Source organism: Dendropsophus ebraccatus, chromosome 9 (assembly GCF_027789765.1).
Source record: "Dendropsophus ebraccatus isolate aDenEbr1 chromosome 9, aDenEbr1.pat, whole genome shotgun sequence".
NCBI lineage: Eukaryota > Metazoa > Chordata > Amphibia > Anura > Hylidae > Dendropsophus > Dendropsophus ebraccatus.
The window spans coordinates 12,147,017-12,165,098 of NC_091462.1; the positions used below are offsets into that span (position 1 = coordinate 12,147,017).

Below are 18,082 nucleotides of genomic sequence, written 5' to 3' on the forward strand. Positions count from 1 at the left end.
AGTGTTCGGTCCACAAGTGGTCGCTAGAACAAGGTGAGAGAAGCGTGCGCTAAGTGTATGCTCTGTGCCATGTGACCTAGATAGACAATCAATGTAAGTCTATGGGACTCCCTTGGCTGCATAAATAAGCGTTCTGCCATATGCTTCTCTCCCAGCTTGTTCTAGTGGGGAACATTCGGACCCAGTCTCTACAACATGTTAAAGGGGTTATCCAGCTCTACAAAAACATGGCCACTTTTCCCCCTACCGTTGTCTACAGTTCAGGTGCGGTTTGCAATTAAGCTCCATTTACTTCAATGGAACTGAGTTTCAAAACCCCACCCAATCTGGGACAACAGTAGGGGGAAAGTGGCCATGTTTTTGTAGCGCAGGATCACCCCTTTAAAGCTCTTTTTTAAAGAGACAAATACACTTTACTAAAGTCCCATAGTACCCCTTTAAGTGATAAAACTAGCTGCCTAAGGTCTCCGCTAGGGGGCAGTATGTCTGGGCTTGGATGAAGTAAAACAAACATGTCACATGTTCAGTAGGGTGTAGGAAGCTGAGAGCTATTGTGCTGTTTGTACATGACATTAAAGGGGTTATCCAGCGCTACAAAAACATGGCCGTTTTCTTCCAGAGACAGCACCGCTCTTGTCCCCAGTTTGGGTTTAGGTTTTGTAACTCAGTTCCATTAAATTGAATGGAGCCTGGAGACAAGAGCGGTGCTGTCTCTGGAAGAAAACGGCCATGTTTTTGTAGCGCTGGATAACCCCTTTAAGGGGCTGCAGAGGATACTGGCAACTAACAGTAGTGTAAAAAAATCCACCCTACGGAGTAAGAAAATCATCAGGGAGCACAGTTTTGCCATCAGGTCACAGACAGCTGCTCTACTGTGTGAAGACGCAGCAAACAGCCCCTTAGATCTCAGCTTCCTGGACCCCTATAACAGCAGATATAGATGCTCCTTGTATTGTCTATGTTCTAATAATACTATGACTAGTGCAAATCATAGATACCCCCAGTGGGCAGCTGCTGTGGGGCAGGGGTATCTGTCAGACAATGATCTGATGGGTTATAGTGGTAGATGGTGCCCCGGACGCCCCCCGCACGTCTACTACTTAAAGCTACAGTATCTACTTGTCCTAGGTGACAACGCTTGGAAACATTGGTTCAGAGGATTAAGGGCTTTGTGGAAAAGAAAAATCTGTATGTTAGTATCCTACAATAGCTGCACCATATAGCCGTCCAGTATCTGTATAGTAGTATCCCACAATATCTGTATGGTAGTATCCCACAATATCTGTATGGTAGTATCCCACAATATCTGTATGGTAGTCGCCTCCAGCATCTGTATGATAGTGCCTTACATCTGTATGATAGTGCCTTATGACATCTATATGGTAGTGCCTTATAACATCTGTTTGGTAGTGCCTTATAACATCTGTATGGTAGTGCCTTATGACATCTGTATGGTAGTGCCTTATAACATCTGTATGATAGTGCCTTATGACATCTGTATGGTAGTGCCTTATAACATCTGTATGATAGTGCCTTATAACATCTGTATGATAGTGCCTTATGACATCTGTATGGTAGTGCCTTATGACATCTGTATGGTAGTGCCTTATAACATCTGTATGATAGTGCCTTATGACATCTGTATGGTAGTGCCTTATAACATCTGTATGATAGTGCCTTATGACATCTGTATGGTAGTGGCTTATGACATCTGTTTGGTAGTGCCTTATAACATCTGTATGGTAGTGCCTTATGACATCTATATGGTAGTGCCTTATAACATCTGTTTGGTAGTGCCTTATAACATCTGTATGGTAGTGCCTTATGACATCTGTATGGTAGTGCCTTATAACATCTGTATGATAGTGCCTTATGACATCTGTATGGTAGTGCCTTATAACATCTGTATGATAGTGCCTTATAACATCTGTATGATAGTGCCTTATGACATCTGTATGGTAGTGCCTTATAACATCTGTATGATAGTGCCTTATAACATCTGTATGATAGTGCCTTATGACATCTGTATGGTAGTGCCTTATGACATCTGTATGGTAGTGCCTTATAACATCTGTATGATAGTGCCTTATGACATCTGTATGGTAGTGCCTTATAACATCTGTATGATAGTGCCTTATGACATCTGTATGGTAGTGGCTTATGACATCTGTATGGTAGTGCCTTATAACATCTGTATGGTAGTGCCTTATGACATCTGTATGATAGTGGCTTATGACATCTGTATGATAGTGTTTTTTGACATCTGTATGGTGATGCCCTACAACATCTGTATGATAGTGCCCTAGAACATGAGCTATATAGTATCTAACTGTGTCAGAGTAAAGCAAGATGAGTGACAGCTGTCATGGATATAACCCCCAATGCATAAAGGCCGTTGTAGTCTTAGGTAGAGGTGCTAACATCAACCTGATCTGTGCAAGGCGCAAACACTGCAAGAAGGGCCTTATCTTCCACCTATAGTCACCTGACCCCTGGCACCTATGGTCACCTGACCCCTGGCACCTATAGTCACCTGACCCCTGGCACCTATGGTCACCTGACCCCTGGCACCTATAGTCACCTGACCCCTGGCACCTATGGTCACCTGACCCCTGGCACCTATAGTCACCTGACCCCTGGCACCTATAGTCACCTGACCCCTTGCACCTATGGTCACCTGACCCCTGGCACCTATGGTCACCTGACCCCTGGCACCTATGGTCACCTGACCCCTGGCACCTATAGTCACCTGACCCCTGGCACCTATAGTCACCTGACCCCTGGCACCTATAGTCACCTGACCCCTGGCACCTATTGTCACCTGACCCCTGGCACCTATTTTCACCTGAATGGCCAGATGAAAAGCTTCCTGTGTCTTCACTGTCCTACTTCTTGTAAGTGCCTATGGTCTATGCTTATGCTACCCTGTAAAGTTGTAGTGTTTTTTTTTTACCTGGGTTACCAGGAAAGGCTTCTCTATGATCAAAGCTGAACTAGTAGTATGAACACGCCCACTAAGAGAGTCCCTATAGGCCAATTAGGAGGCCTGTGGAAATAAGCCCCACCCCTGAGGACTCTTCTTGTTACTAAGAGGCTGTAATAAAAGTTCATGGCAGAGGAGGTACACGGGTGGGGGCGCCACTGAGACCATGTGCTTAGGAAGTAAGATTGAGGTCACTGCCATAGTGAGCGGTCCTAAAAAATGAAGGTATCTTGTGATGCTGTAAAGCTGCCATTATTGTACGGAACCTCTATGCCCATGGGGAATACATTTCCCCTATAAGCCAGGTGTTCAGAACTACAAGACCCAGCAAGTCTTGAAGCAACAATTGTGTAAGTGGAGGAGTTTCACTTTAAAGGTGGGGGGATGGGGGGTTACAAAAGTTTTAAAGCTGTCTGGTTTTTCGGCGCCATAATTTCTTAGTTCTGGAACAGAAAGCAGGATGGGGGTGGTAGTTTGGTGGGGTGGGTGTAGGAACAGTAAGAAGAGGTTTGTCATTAGAGGCTGGAGATATGGGATTGCCATTAGTGCAGTCTGTTACTCGGTGGCCTCTCAGGGTGAGTGTCAGTGACACAGCGAGACCTCCGACCAGTCTTTCTCTGCTCCGTCATAAGAAGAGGTCTGTCCTGCTCCTATGCCTCCCCCTGGTGCAGCTGGGCCAGGACCCCTCTCCTCTCGGCACAGTCCGTGTTTTCCGGGGGGGTTGCAGCTCGGCTCCTGTGTTAGTTTGTTAGTGACAGGAGATTATCTGACTCGCCCTGTATACAGACAGAAACTGCAGTCAGCGTGCGGCAAGCTAGCCATTCACAGCAGCACAGAGGATACAGCGAGCAATGCTGCGGGGGAGCAAAGCAACAACACAGCACGAGATGTGTCAACTCCTAGAGATGGAGGCCCTGCTGGGGGGCAATGCTTACCTGCCATTTGTTCTGCTGTATTGGAGGCTGGCTCTGCTACATTAGGGTACAGCTACGTCTCCAACCTAGCTGCATAGTCTACTGCCTGCCTTACCAGCTGTCCTATCCACCATGCTTTATACTGCAGCCCTGCTCTGTCAGGCTAACAGGGAATTAATGCATGATGAGTTCTATACATCATGCTTTATACTGCAGTCCTGATTTATGGGCCCTGTTGCAACTGCAACCACTGCGAGCCTTATAGCTATGCCACTGAGAAAATGCACAAGTATAACAGGTAATCAGTGCATGGTGTGTTCTGTCCACCATGCTTTACACTGCAGCCCTGCTCTATCAGGCTATCTAACAGGGAATCGATGCATGATGAGTTCTATCCACCATGCTTCATACTGCAGTCCTGATTTATGGGCCCAGTTGCAGTTGCAACCTCTGCGACCCCTATAGCTATGTACATAGTGTGTTCTGTCCCCCATGCTTTACACTGCAGCCCTGCTTTTGCATGTTGTCATCTGTGTAAATGCATAAACTCCTGTGGCCATCCTATGGGATAAGGCCAGTACCTGCAGTACCACTTTCAACCACTGCTTTTTTGCATTCACAGCAATACAACAGCGCCCCCATTTTACTTTACGTCTTCCAGCAATGTGTCTGAAAGTTTCTAGAGAGTTGACACATCTTTTGGGCTTGAAAAACAACAGGCAATTATTAGAAGAGGAATAAACAAGATTAAATGCAACGCATAATAACAGTGTTAGGCATACAAGAGTAACATGGAGCATAAGCCAAGAGCGGGACATGCAGATGTATCAGCAGGTAAAGTGTAAGAGATGAGAGATCCGGGTATAAATAGGCACAATAGATCAGCGGCACAGCACAGATTAGTTCACATCACCAATACATTCAGGAAAACATCTGATATCTCATGACATTAAAGTTACATTATGCAGAAAGATTAAAGCAACCAATCCTATAATGGGAAAGAAATAGTGAAAAATACCCAGTATGAGGTTGGGGTTCTTCTTTGCATTTATGGTAATTTACACTGGTGATATTGGTGCACAAGCATTTCTATTCACACCGTCATATTAGGGCTGTACCACTAGGCCTGAGGCCCGGGCTCCACACTACAGTAAGCTTATGCTGCAGTCTGCTGCCATCTAGTGGTAGCATTAGGTAAAGAGATTCAGAACGTTACAGAAGATTCTAGAGAAGGGGAGGAGTTAGGCAAACAAATTTGTATACCATATGCTCTTGAGTAGAGGAAAAGGTAATCAGTAATATTTACATCTACAACTATTAAGATCTTCTAAGGATTGCCTCCGGAATTCCAAGTATCCCTCTCACCCCTGTCTGAAGGATCCAATCAGTGGCATAGCTACCATAGAGGTAGGGTAGGCAGTTGCTGTGGGGCCCGTGCAGGAGGTGGGCCCGGGGAAGAAGGTAAGAGCGTGTGTCCTTCTGCTTAACCCCTTAATGTACTGCAGTGTGACCCAATGGTTACTTACATGCTACAACACAAAAAAGGGTTAACAAGCAGAAGACAGAGATCTCTGCTTCACTGCTCTGATAACCCCTGACCTCTGTTCTCCAGCTGGTAGTCAAGTAGGAAAGGAAAATGTGCAGAGCTCCGTGCAGAGGTCAAGGGTTGTCAGTACGCAGGCAGTAAAACAGATATCTTCTTGTCTACTGAACATTGGGTCACTTACACACTGCAGTACATAAGGGGTTAAGCAGAAGGTAGTCTGCTCCTGCACCTAGGTATTTAACCATAAGCTCCTAATGGGCCCTTATAGGTAAAAACAGTGGACTGACAGAGCAGGCAGCCAATGGCTCCCTGCTCTGCCAGTCACTCTTGTGGCTGCAGACAGGATTCTGCCTCTGGCCACAAGAGATACATTTCACAGAGCATATACTGTGTGTATGTATATATATATATATATATATATATATATATATATATATATATATATGCAGTGCTTTGTGTTGTGGGTAGGGAAGGGGGGCCCCTTAAAATTTTTTGCTATGGGGCCCTGTGACTCCTAGCTACGCCCCCATCAAAAAGAGAAGTAACCATACTGTATGGAGAGATAGGTATATATGTATATGGAGTTAGGCTTGCATTTACCAGAATAATTTAGCAAGCAGTTGTGGATCCCCCATACAGGTCAATGATAGAGCTGCAGAATATCACCGTCACTCATTCAGCGGTAGATCATGGCGTCCTCGGGCTGTAGTCTACGTCCATGCCTCTGAGTTAGTTGCACTCCTGGTGGTCTGGCTGTGCACAGCTTATGGCTCATACCCCTCTCCCCAGCTGGAAGCTAGGCATGCAGCCCTCCGCCATGCAGAAACCAGGGAAAGGCTTAGCTTAAGGCAGCATGCAGTCTACTCCTATGCAGAGAAGAGAGTGGAGGGGACTGTCGCTTTGTCCGCAACCCAAGATGCCATACTTATCCCTAGAAATAAGTATGATTCAGATCAAAGAGCTCAGTACTGATTCACGGGAAAAACACGGTGAACAATAGGCAATGTCCGCAGACCCTTGTACTGGGAAACTAGATCTGTAGCTGGGAAGTCAATGCTTAAAGTAAAAAAGTAAAAAAAATGGCATATTGTACAGTGATAATGTATGAAGAGCAATTCCACTCTCGGTGCAGTTATACCCCATGTAAGAGAGAAACTAGAAGCCCCTTAATGCCTTTATAATGGTTCCTGAGGCCGTGACCCGTCTCTATACTTTAATGACTGTGCATGTGCCGCAGCACCACATGGCGGTAATCAGAGATGCTTTGGGTCTTTTTAGCACCAGGAAGTGCTGAATTTGCGCCACCCCGTGTTGCGGATCGTGCGCTGTCACAGTACGGGTAGAATTGCTCTATAAAGATTTTGACTAAGCAGCATTTTTCATGCGTATAAAGGTTTTTGTTTTTTTTTCCAAATAGGTTTCCCTTGTATCACTGCATATCGACCAGTCACGAGATCACAGGACGGACCGGTCACTGAGCGCTACGTGACAGCAGAAGCAGCAAAGAGACGCTCCGGATGGTATCAGCATTCACCACCCAACTACATGAGGAGCCGACAACAAAGGTTTAAAGTGACTGTCTGACTGTCCATTATCACACAAGAGAAGCAGAGGTGTATTTTATTGACCCTTTTTTTTTTCATCAAATATATAATTTTTGCCCCATCCGATATATCTATATCAGTCTCTCCCCGCCACCCATCACTACGAGGAACACATAAAATAAACATAATAAAAATAAATAATAAACATATAAAAAACTAAGAAATAAAATAATAAAATAATTAAAAAGTGATAAACATAAAAAAAAAAAATCTAAAAAAAAAATTATATAATAATAATAATAAATCTAGAAAAATAAATATAATAATAATAATAAATAAATAAAAAATTATAAACTATTACAAATAACAATACACAAAATTGAAAAAAAAAATGACATAACCATAAAGCAAAATAAAATGTAATAAAAAAAATAGAAGTAAAAAAAAAAAATTATAAAGATAAAACATCAGGTCATCTATAATACACGTGTGAATTTTTTCTTTTAACATATATTGTACATAATATTTTGGTATTGTGGGGGTTATAGGTGAGAATAGAGTCAGCGCTGTGACCCGTCTTACCTCTTACTTCTACCTTGGCCTCGCATTGCTTTGTTCCATATTCATTTATTGCTTTGCAGGTATAGAATCCAGAATCTCGTTTTTCGGACCCTGAAATATGAAGTGAAGAATATCCCCCCTCCTCCTCCGCCATCTGATACTTCCCGCCGGGTTTCACCTGCTGCTTGTTCTTCAGCCTGTCCAGGAAGAAACGCTGAGTAAATGGATGGAAGTGGCAGGAATCTGTAGGGTCATGTAGAAACCCTGCGATCTGGATCCTTGAGGTGATATCAATAAATGGCAGTGACACAATGGGACACAATGATGGCCGGGATTTATACAGTTCCTAATGAATTGCACACTTTTGAGCAAAGGGCTGCTTGCAATGGTTCTCCTTATGGTTTTTCAGGTGGTCCCTGTATATAGTTGCCTCTTGGACGGTGCAGATAGCAGCTATTGTGGCTACAGAGATCAACAGTTCACCTACGCAATGAACATGGTGTGACCACTGCCATAGCTGAGCCTACGGCTGCACTGCCTTCTGGGAAAAGAGCAGTACCTGGTGTAAACACTACAACTCCCATAATGCAGCACAGCTCTGTAGAGCAGGCTATAAAACAGCTGAGTGAATACAGCTCTGGAGGTAACTAGAATAAGGTGTAATCAATGAATACTCACCAGCTTATCATTGGCTTGGGCTCTCCCTGCACCTGCACTCGGAGGATAATCTCCTGACCCTCAAACACCATCTGGTCTGACAGAGACACCTGAGGAAGAGGGAGTAAAAAAAATATGTACGTATATATGTGGTGTCCCACTAATAGTGCCTTAGGCACCTGTTGCAAAGTTCTCACTCCAGGTTAAGTGGTCATAAAAGGTACTTCACGGTTTCGCCACTAGGTGTCAGTGTTATTTCTAATGCTGCGTTTACACGGAGCGATAATTCGCCCAATCGAACGATTAACGATTTTAAAGTAACAATGTGTTTTTTATAACGATCAGCATTTAGACGGAACGATATATCGTTTGGAAAAATCGTTATTGCGATCGTTTTTAAGATCGCTTAAGCCCATCTGACACATAGGGTGAATCGGTGAAAGACTGTTTACACGAAGCGATTTACAAATTTTTTGCGACCAACGACGATTTGAGAACTTGTTGAAAGATCACAATGAACGATTTCTCGATCGTCACTTGATCGTTTGCTGAGTTTACACGAGCCGATTATCGTTCAAATATGATCATTATCACGAAAATTCGAACGATAATCATTCGTTGTAAACGCGGCATAAGTCTTGTTATTTCATGCACAGCTGAAGTTAGGAATGGGTTACTGTCATTGTTGTACCATGTGTTCGGTGCTGACCTATAGGTCTATGCCTGCTCTCCACACACACTCACCCCCTGTCAGAGGAGATAGTTAGCGCCGTGTGGGAAGAAGTGAGCAGGGAGTCTAGTCTGAGACACCAAAGTGTACACATGCAGCTAGAGGCAACTAGTCCTTTTACTATTACTTCTACTATGTCTATTATGCAGTGCTAAAGGGAATAGAGTCCAGGAACACCCTAACCCATGACGAGAACACTTCTAAAAGGTGCAGGGCAGTATCCTGAAAAAGAAGAGGAACTAGCCTGGATATGACAAAGCTACCAAAGCAAGGTCTACGTATCCTATCTCGCAGTGCAGGTAACTGGAACACCCCCGGAAACTTAGCCTCACCCAGATAACTATGGCTGGGGCTTGTATCATCCTATTAGGATGGGTCACTCGACACAGTAGGGCCCAAGGTGGTCAGACCAAAGTCTATACACGGGTACAAGTAAACGTCTCACTACAAAGTATTCTCAAAAGTTCCGGCAGAGTACATTGCTACATTGGGTCAGGGCTCCCTCAACAAACTCTTCTCTTCTGCTCAACTCTTTAAGCACCGCTACAACTACCTCTCTTCTACTTGCTTCTCTAACACCTCCTAAAGCACAACCAGTTCAAGCACTAAAGTCTGTGTGAGGATTTATCTATTATACTGAAGTGTATTATATTGATGAGAAACTTTACAGTTGTTCTGTTTTTATATCACTGGGACTCCGCACCAGCACCCATCCACACTAACAGCACACCTTGGTTTATTTTTCCCCTTTCTGTGGGTGGCGGTACTGATAGTCCGGGTGGGTCAGTCACCCCTCAGGACTACCGTGACAAGAAAGCAAGGGACCCACTACAACCCCGTTTGGGGATTACAGCCAGCCACAACACAAAGCAGGAACCAACATCACACCTGTGTGCTGGACTAACACTGGCACTAACATCTCTGGCCGAGCTGAATGGCAAATACCATCTAGTGCCACAAGTAAAAAAACAACTAGCCACACAACAACCCCCCCCCCCCCTTATTTCTTCTTTTAAATGAACTGGCATCAGTAAGTTATACAGGTTTGTGAATTACATCTAATATAAAATCTCCAGTACAATCTTCCAGTACTTGTCAGCTGCTGTATGTCCTGCAGGAAGTGGTGTATTCTCTCCAGTCTGACACAGGGCTCTCTGCTGCCACCTCTGTCCATGTCAGGAACTGTCCAGAGCAGCAGCAAATCCCCATAGAAAACCTCTTCTGCTCTGGACAGTTCCTGACATAATGCCAGTTCATTTAAAAGAAAAAAAAATGTCACCAGAGTACCCCTTTAAGGCTGCAGAGTGGGCTGGGAACCCATATTCCACTGCACTCTGCACAACCCAGCCTTGTATATAATCCTAATACCCTACAGTAGTATCCGGCATACATATCGGAACATCCCTTTACAATCTTACCTTGAATGATGGAGGGGCCTTGAAGCTGACGCTGTGCTGGACGCCGCTTTTGCCGGCCATGCCGTGCTGGGGGGTTGCAGGCTCACTCAAATCTTCCTGAGGGCTCAGATACTCATCATCAGATGTAATGGGGCTCAGAACGTCTCGGGGCGTCCCGCGGTGAGCAGGAGACTCTGCGGCCGGTGCTGAAAGGAGAGAGAATGAGAGTTTCAGATCTATTACAGGAATGAGTCTGGGGTCCAACAATCTAATACTAATCATCTATACATCACATCATTGACACAGTTATCGTCTGTATTATACCCCAGAGCTGCATTCACAGTTCTGCTGGTTGTTACTGGAATTAGTCAATGCTCTGCTGACAAACACGCCACTTAAAGTGTCCCTGTCATTAGAATAAACTTTTAACATGTCCAAAGTTTTCCCAGAATTCAAGGGATGAACCTGCACCTATAATGTGGGGTCTAGTTCCTGGGGATGGGGGGGCAGCTAGGTCAGTCTCACCTGGATGGATACAGTGACAACCAATGTAGAGAAAGAAACAGTTTTGATTGGTCAGGAGAAGTGTGTGGTTATAAGTCTGCCGAGCTTGTTTTATAGGCAGTGAGTCAAGGAGTGAAGCACATAACTGTGTGCTTCTCCCCGCTCGGTGGAACCAGCATTGGGGGGCTTTACAGCTTAGGGTCCTATTAGAGAAAGCCAATTTAAAGTTAAACGATCGCAAACTAGATTGTTTATCATTAACCTGAAATCGCTCACTATATTAAACGGTCAGCGATGATTTTGGTGTCAGCATCAAACCAACAATGAACGATTTCTCGTTGTTCGTTTCAACAATGATCCTCTAAATTTGAACATTATAACGATAATTTGCACGATAATCTCAGGCCCTCAGGGTCCTACTAGATGGACTGATGACGGGCGGATTAAAAATGTGCACGGCGCTCGTTTACTGAGCCTATTATGATGCATTTACACGGAACGATTATCATTCAAATTTGCGCCATAACGATCACATTTGAGCGATAATCGGCTCGTGTAAACACAGAACGATCAAGCGACGAGCGAGAAATTGTTCATTTTGATCTTTCAACATGTTCTCAAATCGTCGTCTAAACGCCGATCATTATAAAAAACACATCGTTATTTCGAAAACGTTAATCGTTCGATTGGGCAAATTATCGCTCCGTGTAAACACAGCATTACATGGCTCAATAATTGTTTAGCAAGGCTGTATATATATATATATATATATATATATATTGTTAGCGATGTCCGTGCAACCTGTGCCCTATACTGATATACATCATCTCTCCATGCTTCCGGTACTCGACTCACTTCCCGGCAGCTGCAGCTTCAGAGCGGTCTGTGTGAGCTTACAGGCAATTACTGACCGGGACTGCAGCAGCCACTGATTGGTGCTCTGAAGCTGCAGCTGCCGGGAAGCGAGCAGAGGGCAGGGGAAGACTGGGAGCATGGAGAGGTGATGTATAACAATGTAGCCATCGGACATCTTTATTACATGTAGCTATTACACCCGGTCTGGACCTAAAGACACGATCGGCCAATGATGGTTGTCATAGCTGATCATTGTCTCTATTAAACGGAGTGATAATTGCCTCATCTGACCGATAATCATCCTGTGTAATCGGCCACTTAGGGTCCATTTACACAGAAAGATTATCTGACAGATTATCTGCCAAAGATTTGAAGCCAAAGTCAGGAATGAATTTGAAAAGAGGAGAAATCTCGAATTTCCTTTATGGCTTTGGCTTCAAATCTTTGGCAGATAATTATCCTGTGTAATCGGCCCCTTAGGCTCTGTTCTCATGATATGGTGACGCTACATATCGCACAGTACAATTTCCTTGACAGAAATATCTGAATCAATGAGAGTTTTCGGGTTGTCGGTAACTATACAGGGGACCAGTATGGGCCTAAGGTTCTTGTAGGTGAGAAGTGTTAGTTTTCCATTACTTCTTGTAATCTTGGAAAGTGAAGGAGCTCGACTACAGGACTTTAGTTTCCACAGACCCCATAGACGTGTGAGGGACGGCCTCTATGGTACATACTGTACATGCCTGCGAGCAGGACCTTCTCCAGTGTAAACTTAGAGGGGCAGCCGACTGTATACCAGGCATGCCAATGTATCTGTGAGCAGAGGGCGCCATTCTCCCAGGCCTATACCTTTAAATAAAACGTCAGCCTTGAAGACTTAAGATGCTAAAAAACACAACTAGAGAATAAGAAGCGTCCAGCTATGACGCTGTAGACTACTGCTCCCATGCATGCTGGGAGTTGTAGTCCTGTAACAGCTCGGGAGCGACAGGTTACCTTAGTCAACAAATTTAGACAATCTACTGTATGCTGCAAAACTACAACTCCCAATGTCCAGAGAGCTTAGAGCTTGGAAAATGCAGACTAGCCTTAGAAAACAAGACACAACCATATGTTGCAAAGCTACAACCCCCTGTACGCCCAGACAGTAAAAGGCTGCTAGGGCATGCTGGGGGTTGTAGTTGCCGCAGCTGGAGAGCCAGGGGTCAGGGAACCATTCAGGAGATGTCCCTGCCTTAGTCAATAGTGTTGAGCGGAGATGGCGGACTGTTCCGTGGCTGCAGAAGTTGCATGCAGCCTTAGGGAATCCTGGAAAATATGGATATATGCAGGACTAGGGTGGCGTCCAACCTCTGCAGCTGCAGGGAGTCAAATGCCGGTTCGAAGAATATTGCCGATCCCAAACAGTTCCGAATCTCCATTCAACACTATTATACAACAAAATAAGACACCCTATGCTGTAAAACTACAATTCCCAGCATGCCCAGACACCTGGAGAACCACAGGTTGGAAAATGGAGGCGTTCTTGCCTTAGTCAATGAAAACAAGACACCAAATGTTCTAAAGCTACAACTCCCACCGTGGTCGGCTAGCCAAGTGTTGCTCTAGCATGCTGGGAGTTGTAGTTTTGCAGCCCAGTTTGGAGAACACTACTATAGATGTCATTGTCACTCAATATCTTTAGCAAACATCTAGCAACATGCTTCTATGCTTTTCGGATATTTTTGTAAGATTGCAAAATACAAGCAAAACCCTGTAAATGCTTAAAATGGCTCCATGCCAACCCGCCCCCCCCCCACCCCCTCCCTGCAGAGCACTGGCATCTCTCCTAACATCCAAAAAAAGAACTGAGTGGAGCCGGGGCTGTATGTGAAGAGTATGAGACACACAGATAAGGACAGACACAGAGACACTCACCGCTCTGCAGACCCCCCAAAACATCCCGGACTATCCTAAGACATCAAACGCCAGAGGAGGCAGAGAAGCAAAGGGGCAGCCAGAGTCCAGCAGAGGAGTCCGGGACAATGGGCGCAACGAGGAGCCGAGAGGAGGAAAGGAAAGTGAGCAGGGAAAGAAGACAGAAAGCTGAAAGGGAAAGTGCACAGGGAGGGCCGAGCCGGAGAAGAAGAAAGATGCACATAAAAAGGAAAAAGCCCAGAGGGGAGAGAGGGAAAGAAGAAGAAGGGTGGAGAGAGCGAACATGACGAGGTCACCTCCAGTACAATCTGTTGCTGTATTTAGACTCTCGCCCTCCTCGCTCCCTCCCACCGGCAGACAGAGAGAAGGAAAGACAGAGAACAGGACAGAGAGGTGCGGGAGATGGGACGGAGAGCCGAGAGCCACCACCGTCCATGGAGACTCCTGCCCCACAGGAGCAGAGGCTGACGGTGCCCTTTACACTGCACACAGCGCCCCACAGGAGCTGCCGCCACTGCCCTTTACTCTGTACACAGCTATTACAATAAATACTATTCATGGAGACGCTAACGACTCGGGTTACTAAGTGTCCGACAATGACGGTCAATGAGTCCAATGACACTGGTGAGAGTCACATTCCGGCGGGTGGCAGATGCTGAGCTCATAGGAATATATTATACCAAGGCGGAGAAATCCCAGGATAATGGAGGGGTGTGAAAAGTTATCTGGACGGAGAGGAAGGGGCTATAATCCCCCTGTACATGCAAAGTCATCCTTCATACTGCAACAATGGCGCTGGAAGTCTGTCTATCACTATCTAATAGAAAATGAGAAAAGTAACACTATGAGTTCTGTGCAGTGATGTGCATGTGGTGTATACACAGACCACAGGTATATACTATATACAGTAGTTCACCTAGCTGAGACACTGCCCCCTCCATGCTGAGACACTGCCCCCTCCTAGCTGAGACACTGCCCCCTCCTAGCTGAGACACTGCCCCCTCCTAGCTGATACACTGCCCCCTCCTAGCTTATACACTGCCCCCCTCCTAGCTGAGACACTGCCCCCTCCATGCTGAGACACTGCCCCCTCCATGCTGAGACACTGCCCCCTCCATGCTGAGACACTGCCCCCTCCTAGCTGAGACACTGCCCCCTCCTAGCTTATACACTGCCCCCTCCTAGCTGAGACACTGCCCCCTCCTAGCTGATACACTGCCCCCACCTAGCTGATACACTGCCCCCTCCATGCTGAGACACTGCCCCCTCCATGCTGAGACACTGCCCCCTCCTAGCTGAGACACTGCCCCCTCCTAGCTGAGACACTGCCCCCTCCATGCTGAGACACTGCCCCCTCCATGCTGAGACACTGCCCCCTCCTAGCTGAGACACTGCCCCCTCCTAGCTGAGACACTGCCCCCTCCTAGCTGAGACACTGCCCCCTCCTAGCTGAGACACTGCCCCCTCCATGCTGAGACACTGCCCCCTCCTAGCTGAGACACTGCCCCCTCCTAGCTTATACACTGCCCCCTCCTAGCTTATACACTGCCCCCTCCTAGCTGAGACACTGCCCCCTCCTAGCTGATACACTGCCCCCACCTAGCTGATACACTGCCCCCTCCATGCTGAGACACTGCCCCCTCCATGCTGAGACACTGCCCCCTCCTAGCTGAGACACTGCCCCCTCCTAGCTGAGACACTGCCCCCTCCTAGCTGAGACACTGCCCCCTCCATGCTGAGACACTGCCCCCTCCTAGCTGAGACACTGCCCCCTCCTAGCTGAGACACTGCCCCCTCCTAGCTGATACACTGCCCCCTCCTAGCTTATACACTGCCCCCTCCTAGCTGAGACACTGCCCCCTCCATGCTGAGACACTGCCCCCTCCATGCTGAGACACTGCCCCCTCCATGCTGAGACACTGCCCCCCTCCTAGCTGAGACACTTCCCCCTCCTAGCTTATACACTGCCCCCTCCTAGCTGAGACACTGCCCCCTCCTAGCTGATACACTGCCCCCACCTAGCTGATACACTGCCCCCTCCATGCTGAGACACTGCCCCCTCCATGCTGAGACACTGCCCCCTCCTAGCTGAGACACTGCCCCCTCCTAGCTGAGACACTGCCCCCTCCATGCTGAGACACTGCCCCCTCAATGCTGAGACACTGCCCCCTCCTAGCTGAGACACTGCCCCCTCCTAGCTGAGACACTGCCCCCTCCTAGCTGAGACACTGCCCCCTCCTAGCTGAGACACTGCCCCCTCCATGCTGAGACACTGCCCCCTCCTAGCTGAGACACTGCCCCCTCCTAGCTTATACACTGCCCCCTCCTAGCTTATACACTGCCCCCTCCTAGCTGAGACACTGCCCCCTCCTAGCTGATACACTGCCCCCACCTAGCTGATACACTGCCCCCTCCATGCTGAGACACTGCCCCCTCCATGCTGAGACACTGCCCCCTCCTAGCTGAGACACTGCCCCCTCCTAGCTGAGACACTGCCCCCTCCATGCTGAGACACTGCCCCCTCCTAGCTGAGACACTGCCCCCTCCTAGCTGAGACACTGCCCCCTCCTAGCTGAGACACTGCCCCCTCCTAGCTGAGACACTGCCCCCTCCATGCTGAGACACTGCCCCCTCCATGCTGAGACACTGCCCCCTCCATGCTGAGACACTGCCCCCTCCTAGCTGAGACACTGCCCCCTCCATGCTGAGACACTGCCCCCTCCATGCTGAGACACTGCCCCCTCCTAGCTGAGACACTGCCCCCTCCTAGCTTATACACTGCCCCCTCCTAGCTGATACACTGCCCCCACCTAGCTGATACACTGCCCCCTCCATGCTGAGACACTGCCCCCTCCATGCTGAGACACTGCCCCCTCCTAGCTGAGACACTGCCCCCTCCATGCTGAGACACTGCCCCCTCCATGCTGAGACACTGCCCCCTCCTAGCTGAGACACTGCCCCCTCCTAGCTTATACACTGCCCCCTCCTAGCTGAGACACTGCCCCCTCCTAGATGATACACTGCCCCCTCCTAGCTGAGACACTGCCCCCTCCTAGCTGAGACACTGCCCCCTCCATGCTGAGACACTGCCCCCTCCATGCTGAGACACTGCCCCCTCCTAGCTGAGACACTGCCCCCTCCTTGCCCACCCCATCGCCTTCACCCCTGGCAGTGTTATATCTTGGACCCCATTCATGTGATCACCATCTGTAAACGTTGGACGCAGAGTTACCTGGTTTCACGGTCAGGGCTCCACAGCTGCTGGCCTCCCCCACTTCATTCTTGGCTGTTAATGTATAAATGCCAGAATCAGATGGCAGCGCCCAGCGTATGAAAAGGGTGTGCCTCTCACCCTCTGCCCGGATCTGATGGGTGGGACTATTCTTTAGAGGGATGCGATCCTTCCTCCATATGACTGCCAGGAAAAAACATCAAAGCAAATTAAGTATCCACCTATATATATATGACCACACCTGCCGTGCCCATGAGCCGTACCCAACATCATACGGGTCAGCCCCTGAGCCCCCCCAATCCTGGGATCAGCTGATTGCCAGCACATCCCTCAACCAATGAGAGATGTCTAAATTGGAAAACACAAAGGAGGGGATTTATGAAGAGTACGCCAGAGGCGTACGCCAGGGACAAGGTGCAGATTCGCCACTTCTCCCTGGCGTATGCCTCCCATACGCCCGGCTCACCCAATGGGCCAGCTGGCGGAGCTTGGGGGGGGGAGATAAGGCGGGGAGCAGTGCGCCCGGCCAGCCGGATTCACTAAGAGGCGTACACCTCTTAGTGAATCCTGCCAGAGAAAAGGGGACAGGGCCTAATTTAAGACCGGCGTACTGTACGCTGGTCTTTCTAAATGTATATAGAGTGATGTGTATACAGTCATACATGTACGTGTAGAGTATGCTCAGCACTCACCTTCTGGACTTGGTTTCCCTGTGATTATACATTTTAATAAAACTTCTGAGCCGGCATTCACTAGGGCGCTCTGCAGAGGGATTTCAAACACAGGAGCCTCCCTTGGATCCTCATCCGCTGATACATAGGAATCATCCGAAGATTCTAGAAAACAGCATGAAATCAGGGCGAACAAGGTATATATTATATATAGATATATATACACACATGTATACTACAGGAGCTCTGGGATTAATATACTAAATATAATAAATGGTAAATGACTGTAATTCTCATCCTGACCACTAGGGGCAATAGGCTGCCACTTTCTGTGTTGTAAATGTTCATGCTGCTAGAAACTAGATAAGCAGGATAATACACATAACATAAATACATAACCACGTACTTTGCTATAAATTTGGTGAAATCGTTTCATAGATATAACAGCAGGCACATTAGCTGTTCCTCCAGCACAAGGGTAGGGAACCTTGTCTCTCCAGCTGCTGCAAAACTACAACTCCCATCAGCTGAAGCTTTGACTGTCCAGGCATGATGAGAGTTGTAGTTTTGC

General features: G+C 47.3%; 1 protein-coding gene across 5 annotated transcripts in view; it reads right to left on the minus strand.

Annotated features, from left to right (window-relative positions):
• The window catches only part of SPEG (striated muscle enriched protein kinase), a 153,147-nt gene that overhangs the window by 55,750 nt on the left and 79,315 nt on the right, over positions 1-18,082 (minus strand). For 3 of the 5 annotated variants that reach the window (XM_069982548.1, XM_069982547.1, XM_069982550.1), the window contains exons 7-11: positions 17,533-17,676; positions 16,841-17,023; positions 10,354-10,538; positions 8,227-8,315; positions 7,570-7,745 (exon numbers count right to left, since the gene is read on the minus strand). In XM_069982548.1, the coding sequence (XP_069838649.1) occupies positions 7,570-7,745; positions 8,227-8,315; positions 10,354-10,538; positions 16,841-17,023; positions 17,533-17,676 (777 nt within the window). Of the gene's footprint in view, positions 1-2,195; positions 3,760-7,569; positions 7,746-8,226; positions 8,316-10,353; positions 10,539-13,608; positions 14,100-16,840; positions 17,024-17,532; positions 17,677-18,082 lie in introns of those variants that run through there. The other 2 variants (XM_069982552.1, XM_069982551.1) reach the window with 2 other exon arrangements.